Source organism: Scleropages formosus, chromosome 19, assembly GCF_900964775.1.
Source record: "Scleropages formosus chromosome 19, fSclFor1.1, whole genome shotgun sequence".
NCBI lineage: Eukaryota > Metazoa > Chordata > Actinopteri > Osteoglossiformes > Osteoglossidae > Scleropages > Scleropages formosus.
Window position 1 is genome coordinate 14,451,421 of NC_041824.1, and position 22,733 is coordinate 14,474,153.

Sequence of the window (22,733 nt, forward strand, 5' to 3'; positions counted from 1 at the left end):
ATTGCTCATACTGTATGAATGGGTGTCCCTGCATGTGTGGCTACCTTACGTACCTCCCTCGCCTTGCGCCCAGTGATTGTGGAATAGGCTCCGGACCCCCCGCCACCCTGACCAGTACCAATAGTTTTCGAAAGTTGAGAACGTCGTTTCACTTTTGTACAATACCCAACGTTTCCAGGAGAGGGCAGCATTTCCACGTAAAGCTAGGAAGTGAAGTCAAAGTTGTTGATTGAAAACTCATAGTTATTCATTGAGCTGACACTCCCCCCCCCCCCCAAAGTAACTTACAATGTTAAAGTTACAATTATTCAGCTAGGTAATTTTAGGGTGGGGTGGGGTGCGGTGGCACAGTGGGTTGGACCACAGTCCTGCTCTCCAGTGGGTCTGGGGTTCGAATCCCGCTTGGGGTGCCTTGCGGCGGACTGGCGTCCCGTCCTGGGTGTGTCCCCTCCCCCTCCGGCCTTACGCCCTGTGTTGCCGGGTAGGCTCCGGTTCCCCGTGACCCCGTATGGGACAAGCGGTTCTGAAATGTGTGTAATTTTAGGGTGAGTACACTGTTCGAGAGTGCTACACCCAGGGGTGATTTGACTCTGCAACCTTCAGAGCCCAAGACAGTAGCACTAACCAGTATGCTACCAGCTGTCCCCAGGATATCCACTATTATCTCCAAAGGCAATATTTACACTATACTGACAATCCTCATACTGTTAATTTTCCTTATTTTGTTCAAACCCCTGGCACTGTCTCCTTCAGCACTGTACAGGTTGTATCTTTATGTAAGCACAGCTATCCAGTGAGGAACACGTACCTTTGTATATCTGCTCAGTCCCTGTCATGTCTCCTTACCAGCGGGACTGCTGAGGTCCTCGTGGTGAAGGTCAGCAGCCACGAATTAACGCTCAGGGTTCCCCTTGCATAGGAGGGAACGGCTCTTAGTCTGTAATGTAGCTGTGGATTACGATGCAGCGAATGAAACTCAGATAGTTTTGAAATACCTGCATAACTATGAAAAAATTGTACTTCTGGAGTTCAGATTTGGGCAAAAAAAAAAAAAAATCTGTTCAGGCAGTTTCTGAAGGATTGCCTTTGTTTTTTACACTCGGCACAGGTAATATGAAACGTCGAAAAGTTCCGAATGTAATTAAATACATTTTTAATGAAATTGAATACACAAGAGCAGCAGTTATTCTGGGTCTGTTTCTCTAGGGAATCTTAATGTCAATGGTGAAACTTGGGGGTTTGAACAAAAAAACGCTGCGCTTCGGCTGGCATAGTGGCCCAGCAGTTAGCGCTACACTAGAGTCTCGGTGTAAAGGAGACGAGGGAAAGGAGAGCGAGTCGGAGAAAGTATTAAAAAGAGCTTCACCTTAAAATTCTGACTGTTGAATTACTGACCGCAAGGAAGTGACCAATTCATCACATGAACATGTTTGTCAGCATGTGGCCACCTGACCCCAGTCATCAAAAAACATAGTAATAGACGCATGCATCTATTTACTGGCTGGGTAGTCTTTGTGAAAAATGTGGATATTACTGCAATAAAGAAAAAATCGCCTCAGTAGTAAAATTAGTCAAGAAAAGCTGCAAAAAGCAACCACTGTCCGCCTCCTCACTGTCCGTCACCCAACCCCACTTCCCGCCCCCCTCCGAAGACGTTTTGCAGGTTCTCGGAGCATTTTCACCTCAACGGATGCTATACTATACTACTATTACTGTACTATACTACTACTATACTATAGTAGTATAGTATAGTAACTAGTATAGCAGTAGTATTACTAGGTTCCATCCTCACGGCCAAGGGTCAGAGACCATTCGAGCACCTCATCATCAACGTTGTCAGACAACAGAAAGCTGGTAAAAATGCATTCAACGGGCAAATGTTTGCTTCTTCAAAAATTCGTAACTTCGATGTTCATGACAAGAGATGCAAGCGTAAAAGTATTTTAACGTTGGCCACCCGAAGGAAGGTGAAACCCGCCTCAGAAAGAGGGCCGAACCAGCTAAGTACACTCAGACTAAGCTTATGGGTTAGGTGACAGGCTTTGCTGTGCCACATTATACCCGTCCCGTAGCACAGATAGAAGATAGTAATTCGTAGGAGTAATTTAGTAGTACTGTCGTCATGTTGTGCTGCTAACTCAGCAAATTAATGCTGTAGTAATAATGTTGCAATGAGTAGTAGTAGAGTAGTAATTTAAATTAATGTTGGAGAGGGAGAGTAGCAGGAATTCAATGTTGGGATAATGTTACAGTGACGTTGCAGTAGTAACGCTGCAATAGCAATGCAGTATTACTATAGCAGTATGGACCCGTAACGGCCGCGGAAGCGCAGCGGTGGCGCCAAACGACACGAGAGCGCGCGCCCACAGTCAGCGTGCGCAGAGAATACGACACGGACCGCGCGCAACGGCAGGGTGGCGCGCGCCGGGAATCGGAGCGTTCCACACGTGGGAGACCTGCAACTCGCGCATTGTGCCTGCGCGGGGCGCGTGTCGCGCACACGTCACTTTCTTTTTTTCGTGTTGCCGTAACGACTAAGCAAAGGCAGCGAGCGGGAGAGTTTGACAGGAAGCGCTGTAATAGCGCGGCGCTCCGGCTGCGCGCGCGCACCGCTCCACTACTGTACGGCGTGAAGATCCCGCGGGCGGACGCGCGCGCCGCAGCTCCTCCGGGCGAACAGCCGAAATACAGAAATAAAGAGCCCGTGAATGCGAAGAGCAGCGCGAGAGCAGAAGTTCCGGCGCACTCGGCGATACTGAAAAAAAGGTCGGTTTACGGTTACCGCCGCTGCTGTGTGTGACACATTTATTGTCGCCGTGTCAGTCAGTGACAATGAGTGTCAGTCGAACGAGAAAATCCAGTTTACGAGACTAATAACTTAGTCAGAGACACTGAAGTTGGTCGCACCACTGACTGACTGAGTTCGCGAGCACGGGACGGGACGGGTTGAACTAACTCAATGACGATGATGACTCATGACTGTTAATTCAGTGAAGCCTCTTCAGGTCATGTAACACTCGAGATTATGATAATATATTATGATGATAATATGCATATAATGTGGCCTTTCGACCATAGACTACACAGAAACCCTCCTCATGAGCACTGTTCGCTGTCAGAACTGAATCCGACTTGCCTGCTTCTCTCAGCATATCATCAGTCACGTCATATTTCTAACCATTTTCTTCCAGTCGACCCGTATAACGAAGAGCGGACGGTGCACTTAGAAACAGGTACGTGTCCATAGTCAGAATCAGATCATGTTACTGAAGTACAGGAGGAAAATGTGTCATTTCTTCTTGGCGCTTTATGTATAGGTTTCTCAGATAAGTCAACGCACGCGACGCCTCTTTACGCCTTTAAAGCCCCCGTGGAAATTCTAGACGGATCACAAATAAACAAGGGATATGATAACGGTGCAGAACTTAAGTAGGCAGCACTTTTTTGAAGAATGAATAAGGTGAAAGATGCATTGAGGTGCATGAGACTGTCAGTGCAGCTGCGTTTAGCCGCATCACGCGCCTGGGATGATGCTGAGCGCAGAAATGTGTGTGAGACACTTGCTGCTGGTGGTGCATGGAGCTGGGTGTGTGTGTGAACATTCAGAGCGAGACCGAGCAGAGAAGCGCACAGAGTGACTCTGTTCCGGAGCAGCTCGGCTGAAGCGCGGAGGATCGGCAGAGAAAGGCCGGAGGACCTTGTGGGAAATGCGCATGGTGTGAGTTCTGCCCCCAGGTCTCCTGTTGACTGCTTTCAAATGGAGGGAAAAGCCCATTTTCTCCGGCAAGTTCCGAATACGTGTGTGCGGAATGTGCGGATTTCACCGGGAAGCTTCCAGATTCCCTTGTGAGAAAAGTGGATGCAGGCTTCCTCCGTAACCATGTGGAAAGAGGCGTGGGGTTGATTTCGATTTGACCCCTGTGTGACTATTCGGAATCAAAATGTTTTGAAGAATGTAAGATGCATGTCGTACTATGCGTATCATACCCAGACCGGCTGCTTTTGGACTTGGAACTTGCAGGTTTGAATCCCACCTCCTCCTACAAAACCCATACATTTACCTGATGCTTTTCTCCATAGTAACTTACAATAATTTACCCACTTACACAGCTGGGTAATTTTTACTGGAGCAACTTTATGGAAATCACCATGCTCAAGGGTACTATAGCCGGAGGTGGGAATCAAGTCTGCATCCTTCAGATCCAAAGGCAGTAGCTCTAAGTACTATGGTACGATCTGCCCCTTCTGCAGTGGCCCTTCCCACTTAAAAATACCTATCTGTGTGGAGGAAGACATCAGCTAAATGAATAAATGTAAACTGTTACACTTATAGTAGCGGTCACTTTTCTTCAAAGCAGCTTATAATGTCAAGCGGCCCTTCGTACAGGTGGACGTCTGTTTTTTTTTTTTTTTCTGTTGGAGCAGTTCAGAGTACTTGAAGTGGGATTCAGACCTGTAACCTCTGAGTACAAAGACACTAGCACCAATCCCCACACTGTGACAAGTCCCGTCATGTTGTAAACGGCAGAACGATTTTCTAAGCATGTATGAAATCAGGTCTTATTGGGATGTAATCCTTGCGTAAACAGAACCACGAAAGATAGATGTAGGTAGTGGGCAGGAACGTTATTTGTCCCCTACGGATGACATAATACTGTATCACAAAAAAGAGAGATTCCATTGCTCATTTATGTTTGTGGAATGTTGCACAGACGCTTTGAAAACCTGCTGGTTTGCATGAGATCATCCTTGGGAAAGGTGAGTTTCATGACCGCAACGTTGCGCTCATATAAATAATTCCAGCCCAAGCAGGGTTGTCTGGACTAGGCTGTTTTGTTGTTCTACATCAGGGAATGTTTTGGCAAGTACACAGCTCAGATTTCTTCCACTTGACTGCTCTGGAAGAATAAAGTCTGAGTGCCTTCCCGGAGCTGTACAGTGGCACTCACATGAAACCAACGTACACACCGGCAACAGCTCGTTACGGGACTGAACGACAGAGCGGGTCCCACCTCCACCTCTGGCTGCTCAGTGGTCCCACGCACAAGAGGTCCCAAATCAAAACTCCACAAATTCTCACTTCTGGCTCCAGTCTAGTTGAATGAGCCCCCTCCGTACCTGCTGAATTCTTCTCCACGTTCAAGAAGCGTGTCGAAACACATCTCTTTCAGACCCACTTCTCCCCCGATCTCCGGTCTGCGCTATGAACCTCCGCCGCATTATGTGTCCGAGAAAACGACTTACTCCCAGTCAGTTCTATACCAAGTGACCCATGGAATGAGAGCTTGAAAATAAGCTTGTTTCGGATTAATCGGCTGTTCGCAGAGAATCAGGTCTCTGGCTTGATGAGGCGCACTTTTGCTCGCTCTGAGATGTGCGTCACCTTGGAAAGACGCTTCTGCTAGATGGACAAATGGTAGCTGTAGGCATTCATTTCCAGCCTGCTCGTCACAGCCCCTGTAACCTTGTGACCTATGTTTCTCAGTGGGCTCCACCGCACCCTGGACTGTGTCGTCGCTCCTGTCGTCAGCGGACGGTGACCTTGACCCTTGAATCACGCTACTTCCCGTTTGTGTGCCTGACTCCCAAGTGCATAAATGACAGGAAACACGTAACTTTGCCTCTCTTGTTGGGTAGCCCATGCTTTCACCCGACTCGCGTCAGGGTGCGTATTGAGACGTTCCCGTTCCAAAGGCACATCTGTGGTGCCCCAGTGAACCCACACATTGTTCCCAGTGGCCGAACTGTATCCTCGTGTCTTCCAAAGGGGGTGCAGTGACGCTTCTCAACTGCAGCGTCACTCCGGCCAGTAACTTTTTAGGGTCTCTGTCGTTAAGTGACTCCTGGCCAGACGCGCAACACAGTCCGTCCACAGTTTGTCTAAAACTGACAGTCGGGCGGACAGGGGTCGAGGGCTCCGGTGAACACATGCCTGTCTTCCAGTAATAGACCGTCCCTTCGTAGTATCTGTGTGTGCGCGTGCGTGTGTGTGTGTGTGTGTGTGTGTGCGCGTATGCCGTGCATACCTTGTTAGGTATTCCATGCTGTCTGTTGCGTGTGTGTGGTTGCAGTAAGGGCAGCTCTAAGTGTGTTCATCGCTTGGTGTTTCCCTCCCCATTTGCCTAATATAGATGGACCCCCCTGGACCGGTGTGTTTTTTGGGCCAGTCTCCATTTCAGGCTTAACTAATGCATTTCTCTGTGTGAGTGTGTGCATATGTGTGTGTGTGTGCGCATCTTCCCTGGACACGGGGCTCTGGCTCTGCAGCTGTTGTGCAGTATAAATAGGCGCTGCATGCCTTTGCCGCGGTCCGGCCGCTTCTGCAAGCCCTGGCCACCCTGGCACTGGTTCCCCCGGATCCTGGGCTTTTTTTGGGTAGGGACAGTGGGTCACGACCCAGGACAGGCAGCGACCGGGGGTGGGGCAGGGTTCAACTCAGGTCAAAGCAGGAGCAGCACTCGCTGTCCATTTGGTAAACAGACAAACCTTTACCCAAAGTACCATAAAGCCAGGGAGCCGGTGCTTCTTTCATGGCTATTATATATAACCCACGGAGAAAACAAGTATGAACTGATTACTAGATCCTCATGAGTAGCAAAGGTTTTGAGTTTGAAACTTACATTTTGGTTCCAAATGAGTCCAAAGTTTGGAAGGAATGACTGGTTCACTTTTGAACTCCTATAAGACCTCTCTCTCTCTTCATTAGCTATTACTAAATGACCCCATAATTAAAGCAGCCAATTATAAGAAAAGACCCTACTGTAATATTTTCCATTGTCCTTTGATTAATGACGCTGTAAGTGGAGATTTAGTGTAAACAACACTGCTCTTTACTGAGAGCCCCTGCAGCACCCCTGTGCTCAATGGAAGCAATTTGTCGAATTGTTTCAGAGCTTTCCTCCCCATATAACACCCCCTCCCCCTGCCCACACAGCTGCTTTTTATTTTCCATATAAAGACAATTTTCTTGCAGCCGTGTGACACATGTGAATCACTTAAATTTTTCTATTGCCAGTGGAAGTACAGTTTGAATCATGTTGTTTTATCTCAGATCTGTTTTGCGTGTGTGTGTCAGAAGGAGCGAGAGAAAGAGAGAGGGGACCCACAGAGAACATCGGTCATTAGATCCCATGTCACGAGTTGCGCTCCTCACGCTACAGGCGCCCAGGGGGCCGATGCTCTTTGTCCCAGTCGCCGGGCGTCAGAGCGGGGAGCCGGACATCCTGTTGTCACGGCGTGCTGTGTCCGCGTGGGGCTGTTTCCGTCCACGGGCACAGCGCCAGACCCAAGTCCTGGCGTCTATTTTAGTATCCATCAGTGGGAAAATAAACAGAGTGCATGCACTGCCCACCCCAGTGAGGAGGAGCCTCCAGCCATGCACGCAGCTCAGCTTGGTAAACCAGTGTGAAACCAGTGTGAAAAAGTCAGCGATGCGGGGTGCCTTGTTATGTATACACCTGGCAGATACCTACTGCTGAGTACACGCTTGTGTAGTTTATTACTGTTATTTTGCTCCACCCAGCCAGGCATGGTGGGTTGGACAGTTGATAGCATGGGGTTAGAGCCATGTCTTTTGGTTCTGAAGGTCACAGGTTCAAATCCCACTGGCTATGTAAATCAGTAGCACTTACACTGTAAGTTACTTTGGAGAAAAGCATCGGCTAAATGCATTGGTACAACTTTGTGTTCTTGTAGAAAAGCCCTAAGTGTCTCACTCAAGGTTGGTCGTGGAGTTCCTTCCAGGATTGGAAACAACACCCTCCAGAGTCCAAGTCCTTCGCCTGGTGCCTTTATCTCCGGATGCCTGTAATGATCATGTATTTGTGCTCTTTAATATACATGTTCTTTCATATGAGCAGCAGTGGATCAGCGGCAGAACAGATGAATGGCAGGAAGGTTATTGGATTTATGTGAGGAGGCATTCAGTCAGCAACCTTTTCAAGAACACGTTTCTTTATGGCTCCATCTCGTCAAAGCACGAAGGCCGTCAAGCCGAAACATGACTTTTTGTGAGAGCTGGCAACTCGAAGGCCTTTCAGTTCTGCGCTCCTGTGGAAGTGCTGTGTAACAATTGCTTATTTTTAACCGTCTGTCTCAGCTGGAAATGTGTGCTATGGAAACAGCCTCCTTCCTCTTTCCTGGGGATTTTGACGATGTTCGCGGCTCGGCAGAAAAACAAGAGCCCCTCCATGTCCATGTGGCCCTGGGGTCAGTGGGCCAGGAAATCCAGGCCCAAGTAAAACAATAAGTTTATACAGAGTCATTAAGACAACGGCAACATAAAAGCATTTCGCTGTGCTCTGAAGGAACAATAAAACCCTGTGGCGCTGACATGTGCGCATGAATATGTGGATCACTTTATATTCTGTTCAGCTGAGTTCATTTTTTCGAGAGCGTTCTTGTTCGTACCTGTCTGACTTGGCGATCTGGTGCCTCTTTCCTCTTTCAGGCACATGTGCTGTATCTTATTCGAACGGTCAGTGACTGTTGAATCTTGTAATGAACATTTGCATACACTGTGTTATATATTGCATATAGTTAACATTTGTGAGCTGAGCGAAACAGTGCAAATTCCACTAAGGTACGAGTGCTTCGTTCTGCTGATGGGGAGGAGTCGAGAGTAAATTATTTTGCAGTTATTCCATCAATGTGGGGGTGTGGTGGCGCAGTGGTGCAGTAGGTTGGACCGGGTCCTGCTTTCTGGTGGGTCTGGGGTTCGAGTCCTGTTTGGGGTGCCTTGCGACGGACTGGCGTCCCATCCTGGGTGTGTCCCCTCCCCCTCCGGCCTTACGCCCTGTGTTACCGGGTTAGGCTCAGGCTCCCCACGATCCCGTATGGGACAAGCGATTCAGACAGACAGTTATTCCATCAGTTTTAAGATGTTTGCTTTATGGGCCTCATTAGTGTCGAAGTCAAGCGCAGGACATGACTAATTAAACGCAGACTGCAGTCCCCCCTCACAGGAAGTGCGCCCTGTCTGCCGTTGCCCTCCGACAAACTTCAGGTTTTCTCACAGAGACATCCTCTGTCTGCCCTGTCCTGCTTTGGCTTCTATCTGGCTGTAACAGTGGCTTCCTTGGAGCAACTACAAAAAGGGAAATAATAATAATAATAACAACAATAATAATAATAATAATAATAATAATAATAATAATAATAAACTTTATGTAGGTCTTATAATACAATTTTGCATCTTAAAGTGTTTTTTAAAAGAGAAAATGAATTATAATAAAAGTTTAAGTCGTTCTGAGTTGCCTAAATGAACACTGACATAAAAATGTTAATTAAAAGCAGAACAAAGTGTTTGTATATATGTGTATATGCACACACACTTTATTTTGCTTATATATATATAAAATATATGTGTATATATATATATATATATCTATGTATAGCAAGTTTGTAACGGTATCGACAGAACCTGTCTCTCTGATAAACGGGGGGATTTTGTCCCTTAATTTTGTTGTACAGTCAACTTATGATTCTGTTCCATTCCGACAACCTCACCGTAAGTAGATCTTATGTCATACATTACAAACCCCCTTATACTGTATTACATGAACATTAAGAATGTATAAAGGGTTAACATGCATAAATGCTATATCATACAGTAGGGCTTTGTTATATTTTTCACTAATTTCACTCATTATTGGTGTAAATGTCAAATAGACTAATAATATGAAATCAGAGCAGTATAATAATTATTTTTCATGCTGCACTATTCTTTTTTCTTTTCTTTCTAAATCTGTTTCCCTTTACTTTTTAATTCTGTCCCATAAGAATCCTCTCTTTGCGAATGAATCAACATTCTTGCATAGAAAACACAGGTGCCGGTTGACAGACACACTGAACGAGTCAATAAGAAATATGGTGTTTTGTGGTTGTGCAGCAGGTGGTCTGTAGATGTTACGACCAGACATCGGGGCTCAAAAATAAGAGAATACGTATCGTGGGACGGCCGTCAAAAGTCCCATTTGTCATAACCCGAGGAGTGCCTGTTACAGAAATGTGCCTCTCCGGTCATCTTGTGTGTAACTCCAGTAATGTGCAGTATCTGTACCCCCGCAGCACGGCTCGGAATATACTCCGAAGGCAATTTAATAGGTACCCTACCGTTTAAGGCTTTAAACAGCAAGCCAGCAAACAGATCCTAAAGCCTAAAATTATTTTTAAGCTTATAGGTAACCAGTTCAATTTCGTAAATCCCGGTCTTACAGTATGTTATGGCTTTTTTGGTTTTGCTCCAGACTACCTGCAGCTGTACTCTGTAATCATTAGGTGTTATAGGAGAGCAGCATAAGGAGCGCGACAGTTGCATTACAATTACATTTTAATTACATCACAATTACACAGCTTGTAAGTGACAGTCATGGGTGAGCTTCTCGGTGTCACACAATCTTATGATTTGTACCTGTGCCCGGTGATGAGGTGTGTAACTGCGCTACACGGTTGGCCGGGTGAAACTGGTATCTGGTGCATTCTTGATCATTTCGCATCCAAAGGGTGATTAGTTCCTCGCCCGGTGTGTAAAGCTCAGTGTCCTGCCCTATAAAATCACAGCTGGGGTCTCTTCTCCGTACTTGCTTTCAATCATTCACATTTGTCCTGCTTTAAAAGGTACAACTCTGTAACAGTTTGATATATTTTGCAGTTGGGGTTTCATCTGCTTTCTGTTCTCTAACATAATTATGTCAACAAGTACATTTTATCCTCAAGAAGGAATTTGTTTAACATTCGCCCCCCTCACCCCCCCGGTTCCTCAGGGACTCTTTTCTAGGACATCTTCTCCAAGAAATCTCTACCTGTAACTATTCGAATGGCTCAGATCATTTCTGGGCAGTCATTTACATTCTGTATAACACTCTGTGCTTTTACTTCCCTCATTCAGGGGGAGAAACAAATATATATGCTGACAATCCTTATACTAAAAAATCTTGTGTGTGTGTATGCGTGTGTACGAGGGAGAAGAAGAGTTGGACTGATGTGGGAAAAGTTGGTATAGAACAAGGAGAGTCCCAGCTGACCCAAGTAACAGCCTGCAGGACACAAATACCAACAGATGGCGTAGTGCTGAGTACTTCTGCACTCGAAGGACCCGGGTTCGGATCCCATCTCCTGCTCTAGGGCCCTTGATCAAGGTACTTACCCCGAACTGACCCAGTAAATAATGTCCACCTGTCCAGATGGGTAAATATTTGTAATCTGTAAAAAGGCCTCATGCATCCTGTGGTCCACGAGCTGCTTTTCACTGTGAAAACCAGGAGGAGACATTTCTGTGTTTCATTGCATTTGCCACTGGTTTGTTCCACTTCAAAACAATATGCAAACTATGTCATGCTTTTCTAATAGGAGTAGGAAAGCTTTTTAAAAGGTCCCCAGGGGCCACTTTACCCGCCTGTAAATAACAAGTGGCAGTTCAAGAAAATGTTCCCATGATTGTAGTTCTGGGCCCCAGTTCAAATGTCCATTAAAAGCAGTTTTTCTTTATTACTCACAGGGACTGAGTGACCTTTATGTAAAACAATTGCTTTGAGTGATTACACATTATAACAACAAGAACAAGAACAAGAAACTCAATCAAGTGTGTTTCAAAGTTATCCAAGTCAGTTTTCGTAATAAAATGCCGTCAGATGATCCGATCAGCGAAAAATGCAGGTTCACGTGAATAGAAGTTCTGGCCTTTAATTCTCCTTTTCTCGCTTTTTTTGTGTGATAACCTAGAGGCTTTGCAGAAGCACACGGGAGCTCTGTGCTGCAAAGGCTTGTCAGGGCGTGAGGAGGAAGAGGAGATTGTGTGTGTGTGTGTGTGTGTGTGTGTGTGTGTGTGTGTTTTTAATCTCCTATCATGACAGCAGTGCACCCATCGCTCACCTAATGGGGTTAATTCATTCAGTAAAATCACCCCATTTTGTGAATTCCCTTTGTGAGATCAAATGAATATTATTTCTTACAGAAAAAAATAATTGATTTCAGGACAAAAAAAAAATAGTCACTTAAAATTCATTATGGAAACTAAAAAAAAAAACAAAAAAAACACAACCTTGACAGTAGCAACATATATTATAGTATTATAGTATTTGTAACAAAAATATTATTTGAAGCTTGTCTTTTAATGTTTGGCATTATTTATTATTAATTACCGCTTGTTCAGTACAGCCCGCTGTGGTCCAGAGTCGCAACCCCAGGGTGTGAGAAACGGTACACTGGATACAGACATTTTCATTATTTGGTTTATGGATCGTTATGATATAAACAAATAAAGTTTTCTAAAAACGTGGCCTTTGTCACTCTTTAAAAGCGCTCGTATGCTGTGCTGTCACACGCACTGCGTAGCGTTGCAAACAGATTTAGACGTCTTGTTTAGGCTAAACGATCTTCATTTGATTATGAGAGTACAACTTTATTTACACTAGTGTAAGGATATGTATGTATTAAAGCTATCTATGATTGTGTTGTTTATGGTCACAGCAGCATGAAGCTTGGCAGGAGGTTCAGCCTCTCACTGTTGTCCCTCACCAGTCACCGTTCCTATACGTTTCTTTAAACAGCACAAATAAAAGCGTAGAGTCTTGAGTCTGTCCTCACTCCTGCTCGTTGAAAGAAACTTGTGGTATACATTACTGCACTAATATTTACTTCTTTAAAGTTTATTTCTAGAAGGACTCATGGGACCCAGGGTCAGATCACACCTTCTGCTCCAGTAGCCGTGGTTGTGACCGGGTTGGTCAACCGGACGTGTGCGGTCAGACTGCCTCTTGCGTCTTTCTCGGGATCATGTGAACCTCGTTAATACACCGCAAAAATGGCCCTGTGCTCAATTTATAAGCTTAAGGTGTGGGGAAAAAAGGTATACATTTCCGCAACTCATTATTATTACGATTTTTATTGTACAGGACCCCATTATACTGTATGAGGGATGGGCTTATAGAGGCACAGTTAATGCTTGACACATGTCTTTAATAGGGGGTGGCACGTTGGAACAACGAGTAGTGCTGCTCTCTCACAGCATGTGGGTGGTGCGAGAGGATGTGGGTTGATCCCTGCTCAGTCTGTGTGGAGTTTGCATGTTCTCCCCATGTCTGCATGGGTTTCCTCTGGGTGCTCTGGTTTCCTCCCACAGTCATGCTGTTCAGGTTCACCCATAGTGCGAGTGACAGAGAGAGTGTGTTCCACTGATTATGGATGAGTGAGCCAGTGTAAGTAGTGTATCTAGCAGTGTAAGTCACCTCGGTGAATAAGGTGTGTGGGCTCATAACACTACATAGTGTTCACTGCAAGTCGCTTTGGAGAAAGTGTCTGCTAAGTGAATAAATGTAATAAATAATGTATGTTAAAAACCTTGTTGAGTGTGTGCAAATAGCTCTGCTTCTTTGACAGTGGGTGGCAAAACACTGTCTTCATGTGAAGTACATATGCATGTAAGATCTTGCCTCTGTGCCTTCCCAACCCCTCTCACGACCCCTCAGAGGACCCCAGTCGCTGCGCAGGGAGTGCTGATCCATGAGAACGCACTGTTTCTGCTCCAGGCACGCTATGAATCTTTCACCCTTGGCCTGGCGGCGGCGCGCGTTCAGTGCTGGGCTGCCGTCGTCCTCGGATGGAGAGGTCAGCGCCGGGCTCTCCATATCGCTTGACGGAACCAGCAGCGGAGGCCTCGGCCGGCCGCGCGTGTTTGTGTTGGAGGTCTTATTCACGGTGCGCTGGCGTGTTTGCGAGCCTCGTGTGTGTGTGCGCGCACGCTAGTGTGTGTACTGGCACAGGCGGGTCCCTGTGTCTTCATTTCGCTGCTCTGCGTGTTTCCGCGTGTTATCGTCCGCACTGACGGAAACAAAGCGAACCCAAAAAATCAGGATACACTCACATTGTCCCTTGAAAAAATGTATGGTAAACCCCCTCCAGCTTTCAGGATACATGCACATTAGTACTGGCACACCAGAGAAGTGCCATGGAAACAGCTAGTAAGGGCTGTGTAGTGTTTGGGTGCCTGGTGGTATTTAAACCCAACCACATATGATTTATATGCACATGAGATTATCTCTGGCTTCGTTTTGAAACCAAGCCGGAGGGAAAAAAAGTCATTCTGAGATGACAAACCTAACGCCATAAGAGAAAGACCACCTTGCACCAAGAGCATCGTGGCGACATAGTGAGAGAGACAGTAAATGGTCACACTAATACTGTAAAGGGGGGTACAGGATCAGTTGTGTAATTTGCTCAAAATCCTTCCTTATCACTCCTTTACACACCTTGTGTATGCCTAGGGGACACTGCCTTGGGAAGACTGGCCTTGATTTCCTCCGCCGTTCCAAGTCCCATCGGTCTGTTGAGTCGTATGGGCTCTTTAAAGCAGTTTCTGTGCTTCTTAAAATGGAAACATTATCAAATATAAGACATGGTATAAATATTATGGAAAATGTGTTACAGTATAATTTCTTGCAAAGTAGGCTGGCGAGAAAGTTCTGGCGAAAAAGCTCTGACAGCACATAGAGGTAAAACACTGAGCGGAGAGCAGCGGATCCACATGGAATGCATTCATGGGGAAGCGAATCGGTGTGCACGCCGTGCCTGATATCATATACGTATCAAACTCATTTCGTATTGAAAATGAATCTCAGTTATGAGTTTTCTATTGCTCTTTTATTGATTTTTTTTTTTTTTTTTTTTTTAAGTTTTGTAGATCTGTGCACGGAATTTTGAGGTAAGAACGTGGTAAATGTATGGAGAGGCACTACCTCGGAGGCTACGTGGACACGTCAGGCTGGTAACTAAGAGATGGCAGCAAAAAGCGCCTGTTAATAGAGTCATCAAGTGTCGTCGTGTGGGCAGGATGGTCCAAACGTGGGCCGGTCAGCGCTGTTCATCCAGGAGGCTTCATTCCTGCTTCTTTGTGTCATGGAAGGACACGGGTAGACACTGCACGCACAGGTATTTCCGCAACCGCAGGGCACATAAGTAGGTGGACCGCAAGACCACATTTGGTCAGGACTGCTTTTGAGGTGGGAACAAAGCTTAAGTTGGTTAGTCGTGGTCAGCAAGATCTGTCCCTTCCTGTCATCAGTGTAACGCAGTGGGGTTTTCAGTGCCTCGTGCAGGTCAGAGCATCTGTGTCACAGATATACACGGTGGTCAACCGAGGGCAGAACGAATGCGGTCGCAAGGCGTTCTTCCAGGACGCACTTGCATTTCGTGGTCAGTTACTCAGCCCTTTGTTTGTCATGCCATGAGGACGAAAGTCACCCACTTGAGCAGATGTTCGGCAGAACACATTAACCCGAGCAGCTTCGCCCGGGGTAAGAAGAACACGTGTGGTTCACACACAGTCGTCTCCTTTCATTCATTTAACAGACACTTTTCTTCAAAGCGACTTACAGTGTTAATCTGTTTATAATTATGTACCCGTTTATACAGCTAGGTAATTCTACTGGAGCAATTCAGGGTAAGCACCTTGCTCAAGGGTACTGCAGCTAGAGGTGGGATTCAAACCTGCAACATTGGGGTCCAAAGCCAGCAGTTTTAACCACTACTCTACCAGTTCTTATTATACTCTTCCAAATTAATATGGAATTTTAATCTGCAATAGCGTAATAATTACATATTAATACTTACTAAAACAGCGGGGGTGGGGTGGCGCAGTGGGTTGGACCAGGTCCTGCTCTCCAGTGGGTCTGAGGTTTGAGTCCCGCTTGGGGTGCCTTGCGACGGACTGGCGTCCCGTCCTGGGTGTGTCCCCTCCCCCTCCGGCCTTACGCCCTGTGTTGCCGGGTAGGCTCCGGTTCCCCGTGACCCCGTATGGGACAAGCAGTTCTGAAAATGTGTGTGTGTGTGTGTGTGTGTGTGTGTGTGTGTGTGTGTGTGTGTGTGTGTACTTACTAAAACAGGGGCACCGTGATGCAGTGGCACAGTGGGTTGGACCAGGTCCTGGTCTTTGGTGGGTCTGAGGTTTGAGCCCTGCTTGGGGTGCTTTGCGATGGACTGGTGTCCTATCCTGTCCTGGGTGTGTCCCCTCCCCCTCCAGCCTTACGCACTGTGTTGCTGGGATAGGCTCCGGCTCCCCGCGACCCCATGTGGGACAAGCAGTTCAGACGGTGTGTGTGTGTGTGTGTGTGTGTGTACTTACTAAATTCCATATTACTACATTTATTTGTGTAGTGGACACTCTTCTCTAAATCAGCTTATAGTGTTAAGTTACCTACAACTAATTACTCATTTATACAGCTGGGTAATGTTTTTACTGGAGCAATTCAGGGTAAGTACCTTGCTCAAGGGTACTGAAGGTGGAGGTGGGATTCAAACCTGCAAGCTCTGGGAATAAAAAGATGAGCTATTACGAGTATTCTACCAGCTGGCTCTGGTAGTGTTTGGGATGAAGCACCAGTCCTTGCAACATTGGAGTGAGGGCCCAGTGCTGCTTCGGGATGGCACTCAGATGCTGACTGTTGTGCTCTCTCATTCCCTGCAGTTTTTCAATGCGCCCTGGCGGCCCCTGTCGGAAGCTCACAGCAGAACCATGAGGAGGAGCCAGTATCTCTGGGTGCTGCTGCTGCTGCTTTCGCTGTCTACCCAGGTAATGGAAAAGTACGAGGCTTCACGCGGTCGCTGTGATCCGAACAAGTTGCAACCCCGGCCGGCCCGTCGCCCACACGGATGTGTCGCATGTGCGTTCCACAGGACGCCGGTTGCGATGAGACGGTGAGCTCCATGCTGTCGGAGGTACAGTCCGGCATGGACCCCAAGTTGTCCCGAAAACAGATCCTGTCAGCGCAGTTCGAGTGTTACCTGAAGATCATCAGTGACCCCCCGCACCATGGCAAAGGTCAGTGTCAAGTTTACTGACATTTTCAAACACTTTGAAATCATGCTGGTTAAAGACAGGAAGACAGAATGTTCAAAAATCACTTTATTTCAATATTTCAAGTGGTCTACTTGCACTAAACTTAATAATGACAGATTTTATTATGAATACAGATTTAGCAACAGTGGTGGCTCAGGACATGACCTGTCCTGAGTCATGAGTCCAAGTCTGACCTCATGTTTGATGTTTAATTTTCCTTCCAGGGTCATCTGAGTTCTTCTAGGTGCTCTGGTTTCCACTCAGACAAACAACACATTAGGGGAAATAATGCCTGAAATTCATCCTTAGATGAGCTACCATTCCATACACCATATCACTTCATGATATATGCAATTTTCTGTGTGCACTAGTCTTTATCCCTAATTCTACATACCCTATTTTCCTGTCTGTGTTCGTTGTGTCCAGTCTGTCCTGGGCTTCAGGAGAACAATTAATGAGAACATTTTGGTAGCAGAGACACACAGATCAAGTCAAGTTTTGCCTTGTGTGAGTCAGCTGTTAAATGCAAGCCCGGTGCGTGTCTCCTCAGTTGGTTTAAATAATTTAAGCAATTTCCAAGTATACCACTCTGAACATATGTTAAATAAATTTTATTTGCATATAAGAAGACAACAGTCATGTTAAAATGATTTTAAAGCATCATCACATTCAGTCATTCCTTGCCTACTGGGGTTAATTCATTCCATGAAACCATCCTGTTATGTGTGAAGTGACTGAATTGGCATTACTTTTTACGGAAAAAATAAGTTGTTCCTGGACCAAAAATGTGTTACCCACAATTCATTTAAAAAAACGAAAGAAGAGAATAAGTATTTTTATAGAAGGCAATGACAACACTACAGTATTTCGTAATATTTTTTCAAAAGAATATTTTTCATTCACTATCAAAAGCCACTTGTCCAGTGGTTGGTTGCAAAGGCCTAGAGTCTCACCCCCCAAACACAGCCTGTGACGCAAGGTAAAAAAAGGGACAATGGACAGAGATGTTTACTTAACCCTTCGCGAGCAGTAAGAGGTGGACCCTGAGACTCGAGAGGACGTCTCTGCTGGAGAGATCCCGCATCTCGCACCCGTGTCGAGTCCTGGTCTCCTCTCTAGAGTGTACTGTGCTTAGTCCTGCATTATTATAACATTTATTTATTTAGCAGATGTTTTTCTCCAAAGCAACTTCCAACAACACTATGTAGTGTTATGAGCCCACACACCTTATTCACCAAGGTGACTTACACTGCTAGATACACTACTTGCACACTGGGTTACTCATCCATACACCAGTGGAACACACTCTCTCTGTCACTCACACACTACAGGGGAATGTGTCCAGCATGTTGTTGGACTTTGGGAGGAAACCAGAGCACCCAAAGGAAACCCATGCAGACACGGGGAGAATATGCAAACTCCACACAGACTGAGCAGGGGTCGAACCCATGTCCTCTTACACCTCCCAGGCGCTGTGAGACAGCAGTGCTACTCACTGTGCCGCCCCATTATTATTTCTATAATTATAATAGCTCCGAACAAATGCATCATCTAAGCAATAAAATAATATTGATTTGTCCATGAAGAAGTCTGTATCTCACAGCTTTTCGGTATTTAGCTGTAAAAGTCTTTCAAAAGCATCTTAGATGATTATAGAAAAAATCTTATAAAATATCCTGAAATATGTTCTCCCTATGTCTGTGCGGGTGTCCCCCAGAGGCTCTGGTTTCCTCACACAGTGCATACATTAAATACCCTGTTGAGTGTGTGTTTCGCACAGTCCTGCCAGGGACCCGCACAGTGCGTGTCATGTGTTCCACCTTCAGAGGAAACGGCACTCCCTGAGATGCGAGGAAATGGCTGACCAGTAAATATCCAAGTTTAAAAGGTCGCTTTGTGCATTGCTTCCCTGAAGTTCATGGTCCACATCCAGATTTCCTCAGATTGTTCGCACAGAATGTTTCCGGGGGGTGGGGTGGGCGGTGGGGACGTGGGGGACGACTGGCGGAGTAAATGAGTCCACAGCTGAAATGAAAAATAGCTCCTAAGGCTCCGTTCTGCCCTAAGGGTAGAGAGAGGCGCGGCTCCATCACATGCGCAGTCTCCATGTTTTGGATTACACCCTTTCTCACCCTTGTCCCACCTTAGCTCATCCTGGAGCTCAGATAGCGGCTCATTGTCCATGGCTCTGCTCCACGCCAGCAGGAGTCTGCTCTTTCATCGCTGCCCTAGTTCTGCAGTGACAGGTTCCCCTCAGACCTCTGCTGTAGACCCGTGTGTGTGTGTGTGTGTGTGTGTGTGTGTGCGCGTGTGTGTGTGTGTGTGTGTCCCATTGGCTTTATGGAATATTTACATTTATTTATTTAGCAGACGCTTTTCTCCAAAGTGACTTCCAACAAACTCTGTCTAGTGTTATCAGCCCATGCATAGATAGATAGATAGATATGTCCCTGTTGCTTACTGTCATGTGCAACTATATATACAAGGCTTTTTTTTTGATGGACCTTTAAAACATTGTGCTTTTTTTTTTCCCCCATGGGGGGTGTGGTGGCGCAGCGGGTTGGACTGGGTCCTGCTCTCTGGTGGGTCTGGGGTTCGAGTCCCGCTTGGGGTGCCTTGCCATGGACTGGCATCCTGTCCTGGGTGTGTTCCCTCCCCCTCCAGCCCCATGCCCTGTGTTGCCAGGTTAGGCTCTGGCTCGCTGTGACCTTGAATGGGACAAGCGGTTCAGAAAGTGTGTGTGTGCTTTTCCCACACAGCAAGGCGAAGACTAAGGGTTGACTTTGCATGGAAGGTTTTTGGGCAGCAGACGATGGAACCTCTGTCTTTTCATTGCTTTGTATTAATTTCTTCCACATATTGTGCAAGGTTATGTGAGGTTGTTTTTTTTTATTTTTTTCCAGAATGAGTTACAGGGTAATGCTTGCCATACTGAGGCATAAATCTGCATGAAAATGATTTGAAGGAATATACTTTCATGTAATTTCATGTAATTACGTTTCAGTAAAAGCTTGTTCACAGTGTTTAACTCTTGCCTTGTTTCATAATATCTTTATTTGAACAGATTAAAAATCAGTGCTTCAAGTCTGATTCAGGTTTACACACACACACACAGGATGAAACTGCTTGTCCCAAGCAGGGTCGCGGTGAACCGGAGCCTAACCTGGCAACATAGGGCACAAGGCTGGAAGGGAGGGGACACACCCAGGACGGGATGTGAGTCCGTCACAGGGCACCCTAAGCAGGACTCGAACCCCAGAGGTGCCAGAGAGTGGGACCCGGCCAAAACCGCTGCGCCACCCCCCCCCCCGAGTTTATATGTTTTAAAACAATTAATTTAAGACTTGTCATTGGATGGTGTGTGTTTTGAAACCGAGTGCAGTTTCCAAGGCTGCTGCCCAGCATGTGTTAATTTGTGCGATCATGTGTTCCTACCAGAATGAACTGGCACTCTTGTTACCTCTCTCTGTGTGTCCCCTGAAGGTTCCTACTGCAACCGCACGTGGGACGGCTGGCTTTGCTGGGGTGACTCTTCTCCAGGCACTGTCATACAGTTCTGCCCTGCGTACTTCCAGGACTTTGACCCATTAGGTGAGACCTTCTTTCTGGATGAGTTTTGGCTCATGCGGTCAGTGGAGACATGACTACACGATCATCTCTGTTTCTATGAGCAAGGCGTCAAAGCACTTAAAATGAATCATACACCGTGTGTGTGTGTGTGTGTGTGTGTGTGTGTGTGGTTATGCATGTAGTCCTGTCAAGTCCTCGACTTACAACACAGGCAGCCACCTGGTTGTATGACAGGCATCCCATCAATTTTATTGTATTATACAGGTATCCCCCCGTTATACGGATCTAATTCGTTCCCGAAAACAGTCCATATACCTAGAGTCTGTAAACCAGGAGCTCCTTTCTTTTTATTTTTAATGGGGCAAAAAACTATGCTTTTCTAGAATTTCTAAATATTTCTCCAAACAGCCACCGAAGACTTAAAAACACTCTCAAGAAATAGTAAGCAAAACATTAGGATGATAACATATTAAACATAATCAAGAAGGAAATTAACAAAGACTAAATTAAGGCAGAAATTAAATTTTTTTTCTGAACTATTGAACAGTAAGTACATGTAAACATACAAAAGACACATTGTTATGGACAAGACTGGGAGACAGAGGTGGATCCAATCGCGGCAACTTTTATTAAGAACACCAAAAGGGCAAACCATAATCGTAGTTGTGGGGCAGGCAAGGGTCAGTCGAAGGGGGAATTTGTTCCGGGGGACGAAACGGGAGCCAGAGGAGCCAGAGGATCGAGAGGGACGGGGAAGCTATCCGTATGCTCTCTGGATGTGTGGTTCCGAAAAGGGCGTGGGCATGACACACGTACAGTACATTTACATTTACATTTATTAATTTAGCAGATGCTTTTCTCCAAAGTGATGCACATCTCTGAGAACAATACAAAAAGTGCATGTCATCAACTAAAGGAGAGATTTGGATGCAGACATGTGATTGAGTACATTTGTCACATAGCACCATATGCACACACACACACACACAATCTGAAACCACACGTCCCACGCATTGCGGTAAGCCAGAGCCTAACCCAGCAACACGGGGTGTAAGGCTGGAGGGGGAGAGGACACACCTAGGACAGGATGCCAGTCCACCGCAAGGCACCCCAAGCAGGACTCGAACCCCAGACCCGCCAGAGAGGTGGACCTGGCCAAACGTGCTGCACCACCGTACCCCCCTTGGGCTTTTGCATCATTTCACAAATTGTTATTAAAAATGATGAAACATAACAAACACGTACATGTTTGTTGAGCACTTACAATATCAGCGAAGTGACTCAGAAAGAGGTGAGCTTTGAGACCCCTCTTAAATGTAGCGGTACGTGAACAGAAAACGTAAAAAAACGGACACTATTTCTCAATGCTGTAATCAAATAACTTGCAAAATTAAGAAGAGGTTGTGATAAATTGTTGAGAAGTCTGTACCTGATTGTTTCGTGACTTCTACATCGTCGGGGAAAAGTCTGGTCCAAACACCAGGAAAACGTACCTGATACCGGGAGCATTCGGTCCATAAACCGAACACGGGTGCAACGTTTTTAGGGCCGTTATAACCGAAAATCTGTAAAGCAGGAGTCTGTATACCGGGGTATACCTGTAACTGAGTCCTGACATTAGGGCCGCTCTGCTCGCTCCAGCTGATAACCATATTTCTACAAGCTGCCGTATTTCTTTTGAAGGCAGAAAGTTTGTGAGTTCTTGTTTATTTACAGAAACAGTTACAGAAACATTGTTTTATTTACAGTACGTTCCGTCTGTGATTATACTGAGGCTACTTTCTTCAGAATGGCTAGCAACTGAAAACACGAGTTTCCCAGCTGTGGAGACAAGAAGGAGCTAAACATTTAAATTTAGAAGTTAAAGTGAAAGTAACTGCATTCGAAAAATATAATACTGTTCTCCATTTATTTTATTATTATTCTATAGTATTATTATTTTATCATTGATAATGTGAACTTAAGGGGGTGCGGTGGTGCGGTGGGTTGGACCGGGTCCTGCTCTCTGGTGGGTCTGGGGTTCGAGGCCCGCTTGGGTTGCCTTGCGGCGGACTGGCGTCCCGTCCTGGTTGTGTCCCCTCCCCCTCTGGCCTTACTCCCTGAGTTGCCAGGTTAGGCTCCGCCTCCCCGCTACCCCGTATTGGACAAGCGGTTCAGAAAGTGTGTGTGTGTGTAATGTGAACTTATTGAAAAAAATATCACAAAGTCCTATTATACAACATTGCATTTATGCATGTTTTATATTTTCTTAAATAATAAAGTATTATATCCATAATAATATGGTATTTCCAGCTTGCAATGAAGGATGAGGATGTCAGAACGGAACCCCGTC

The 22,733-nt window shown here is 46.0% G+C and overlaps 1 protein-coding gene across 3 annotated transcripts in view; it reads left to right on the top strand.

Moving 5' to 3' along the window:
• calcrl2 (calcitonin receptor-like 2) overlaps positions 1-22,733 on the top strand; it is a 30,019-nt gene that overhangs the window by 1,795 nt on the left and 5,491 nt on the right. The window contains exons 1-5 of one of the 3 annotated variants that reach the window (XM_018760532.2): positions 2,223-2,766; positions 3,192-3,233; positions 16,460-16,564; positions 16,669-16,813; positions 20,315-20,422. In XM_018760532.2, coding sequence (XP_018616048.1) covers positions 16,508-16,564; positions 16,669-16,813; positions 20,315-20,422 — 310 coding nt within the window. In that variant the 5' untranslated portion in view covers positions 2,223-2,766; positions 3,192-3,233; positions 16,460-16,507. Of the gene's footprint in view, positions 1-2,222; positions 2,767-3,191; positions 3,234-16,459; positions 16,565-16,668; positions 16,814-20,314; positions 20,423-22,733 lie in introns of those variants that run through there. The other 2 variants (XM_018760530.2, XM_018760533.2) reach the window with 2 other exon arrangements.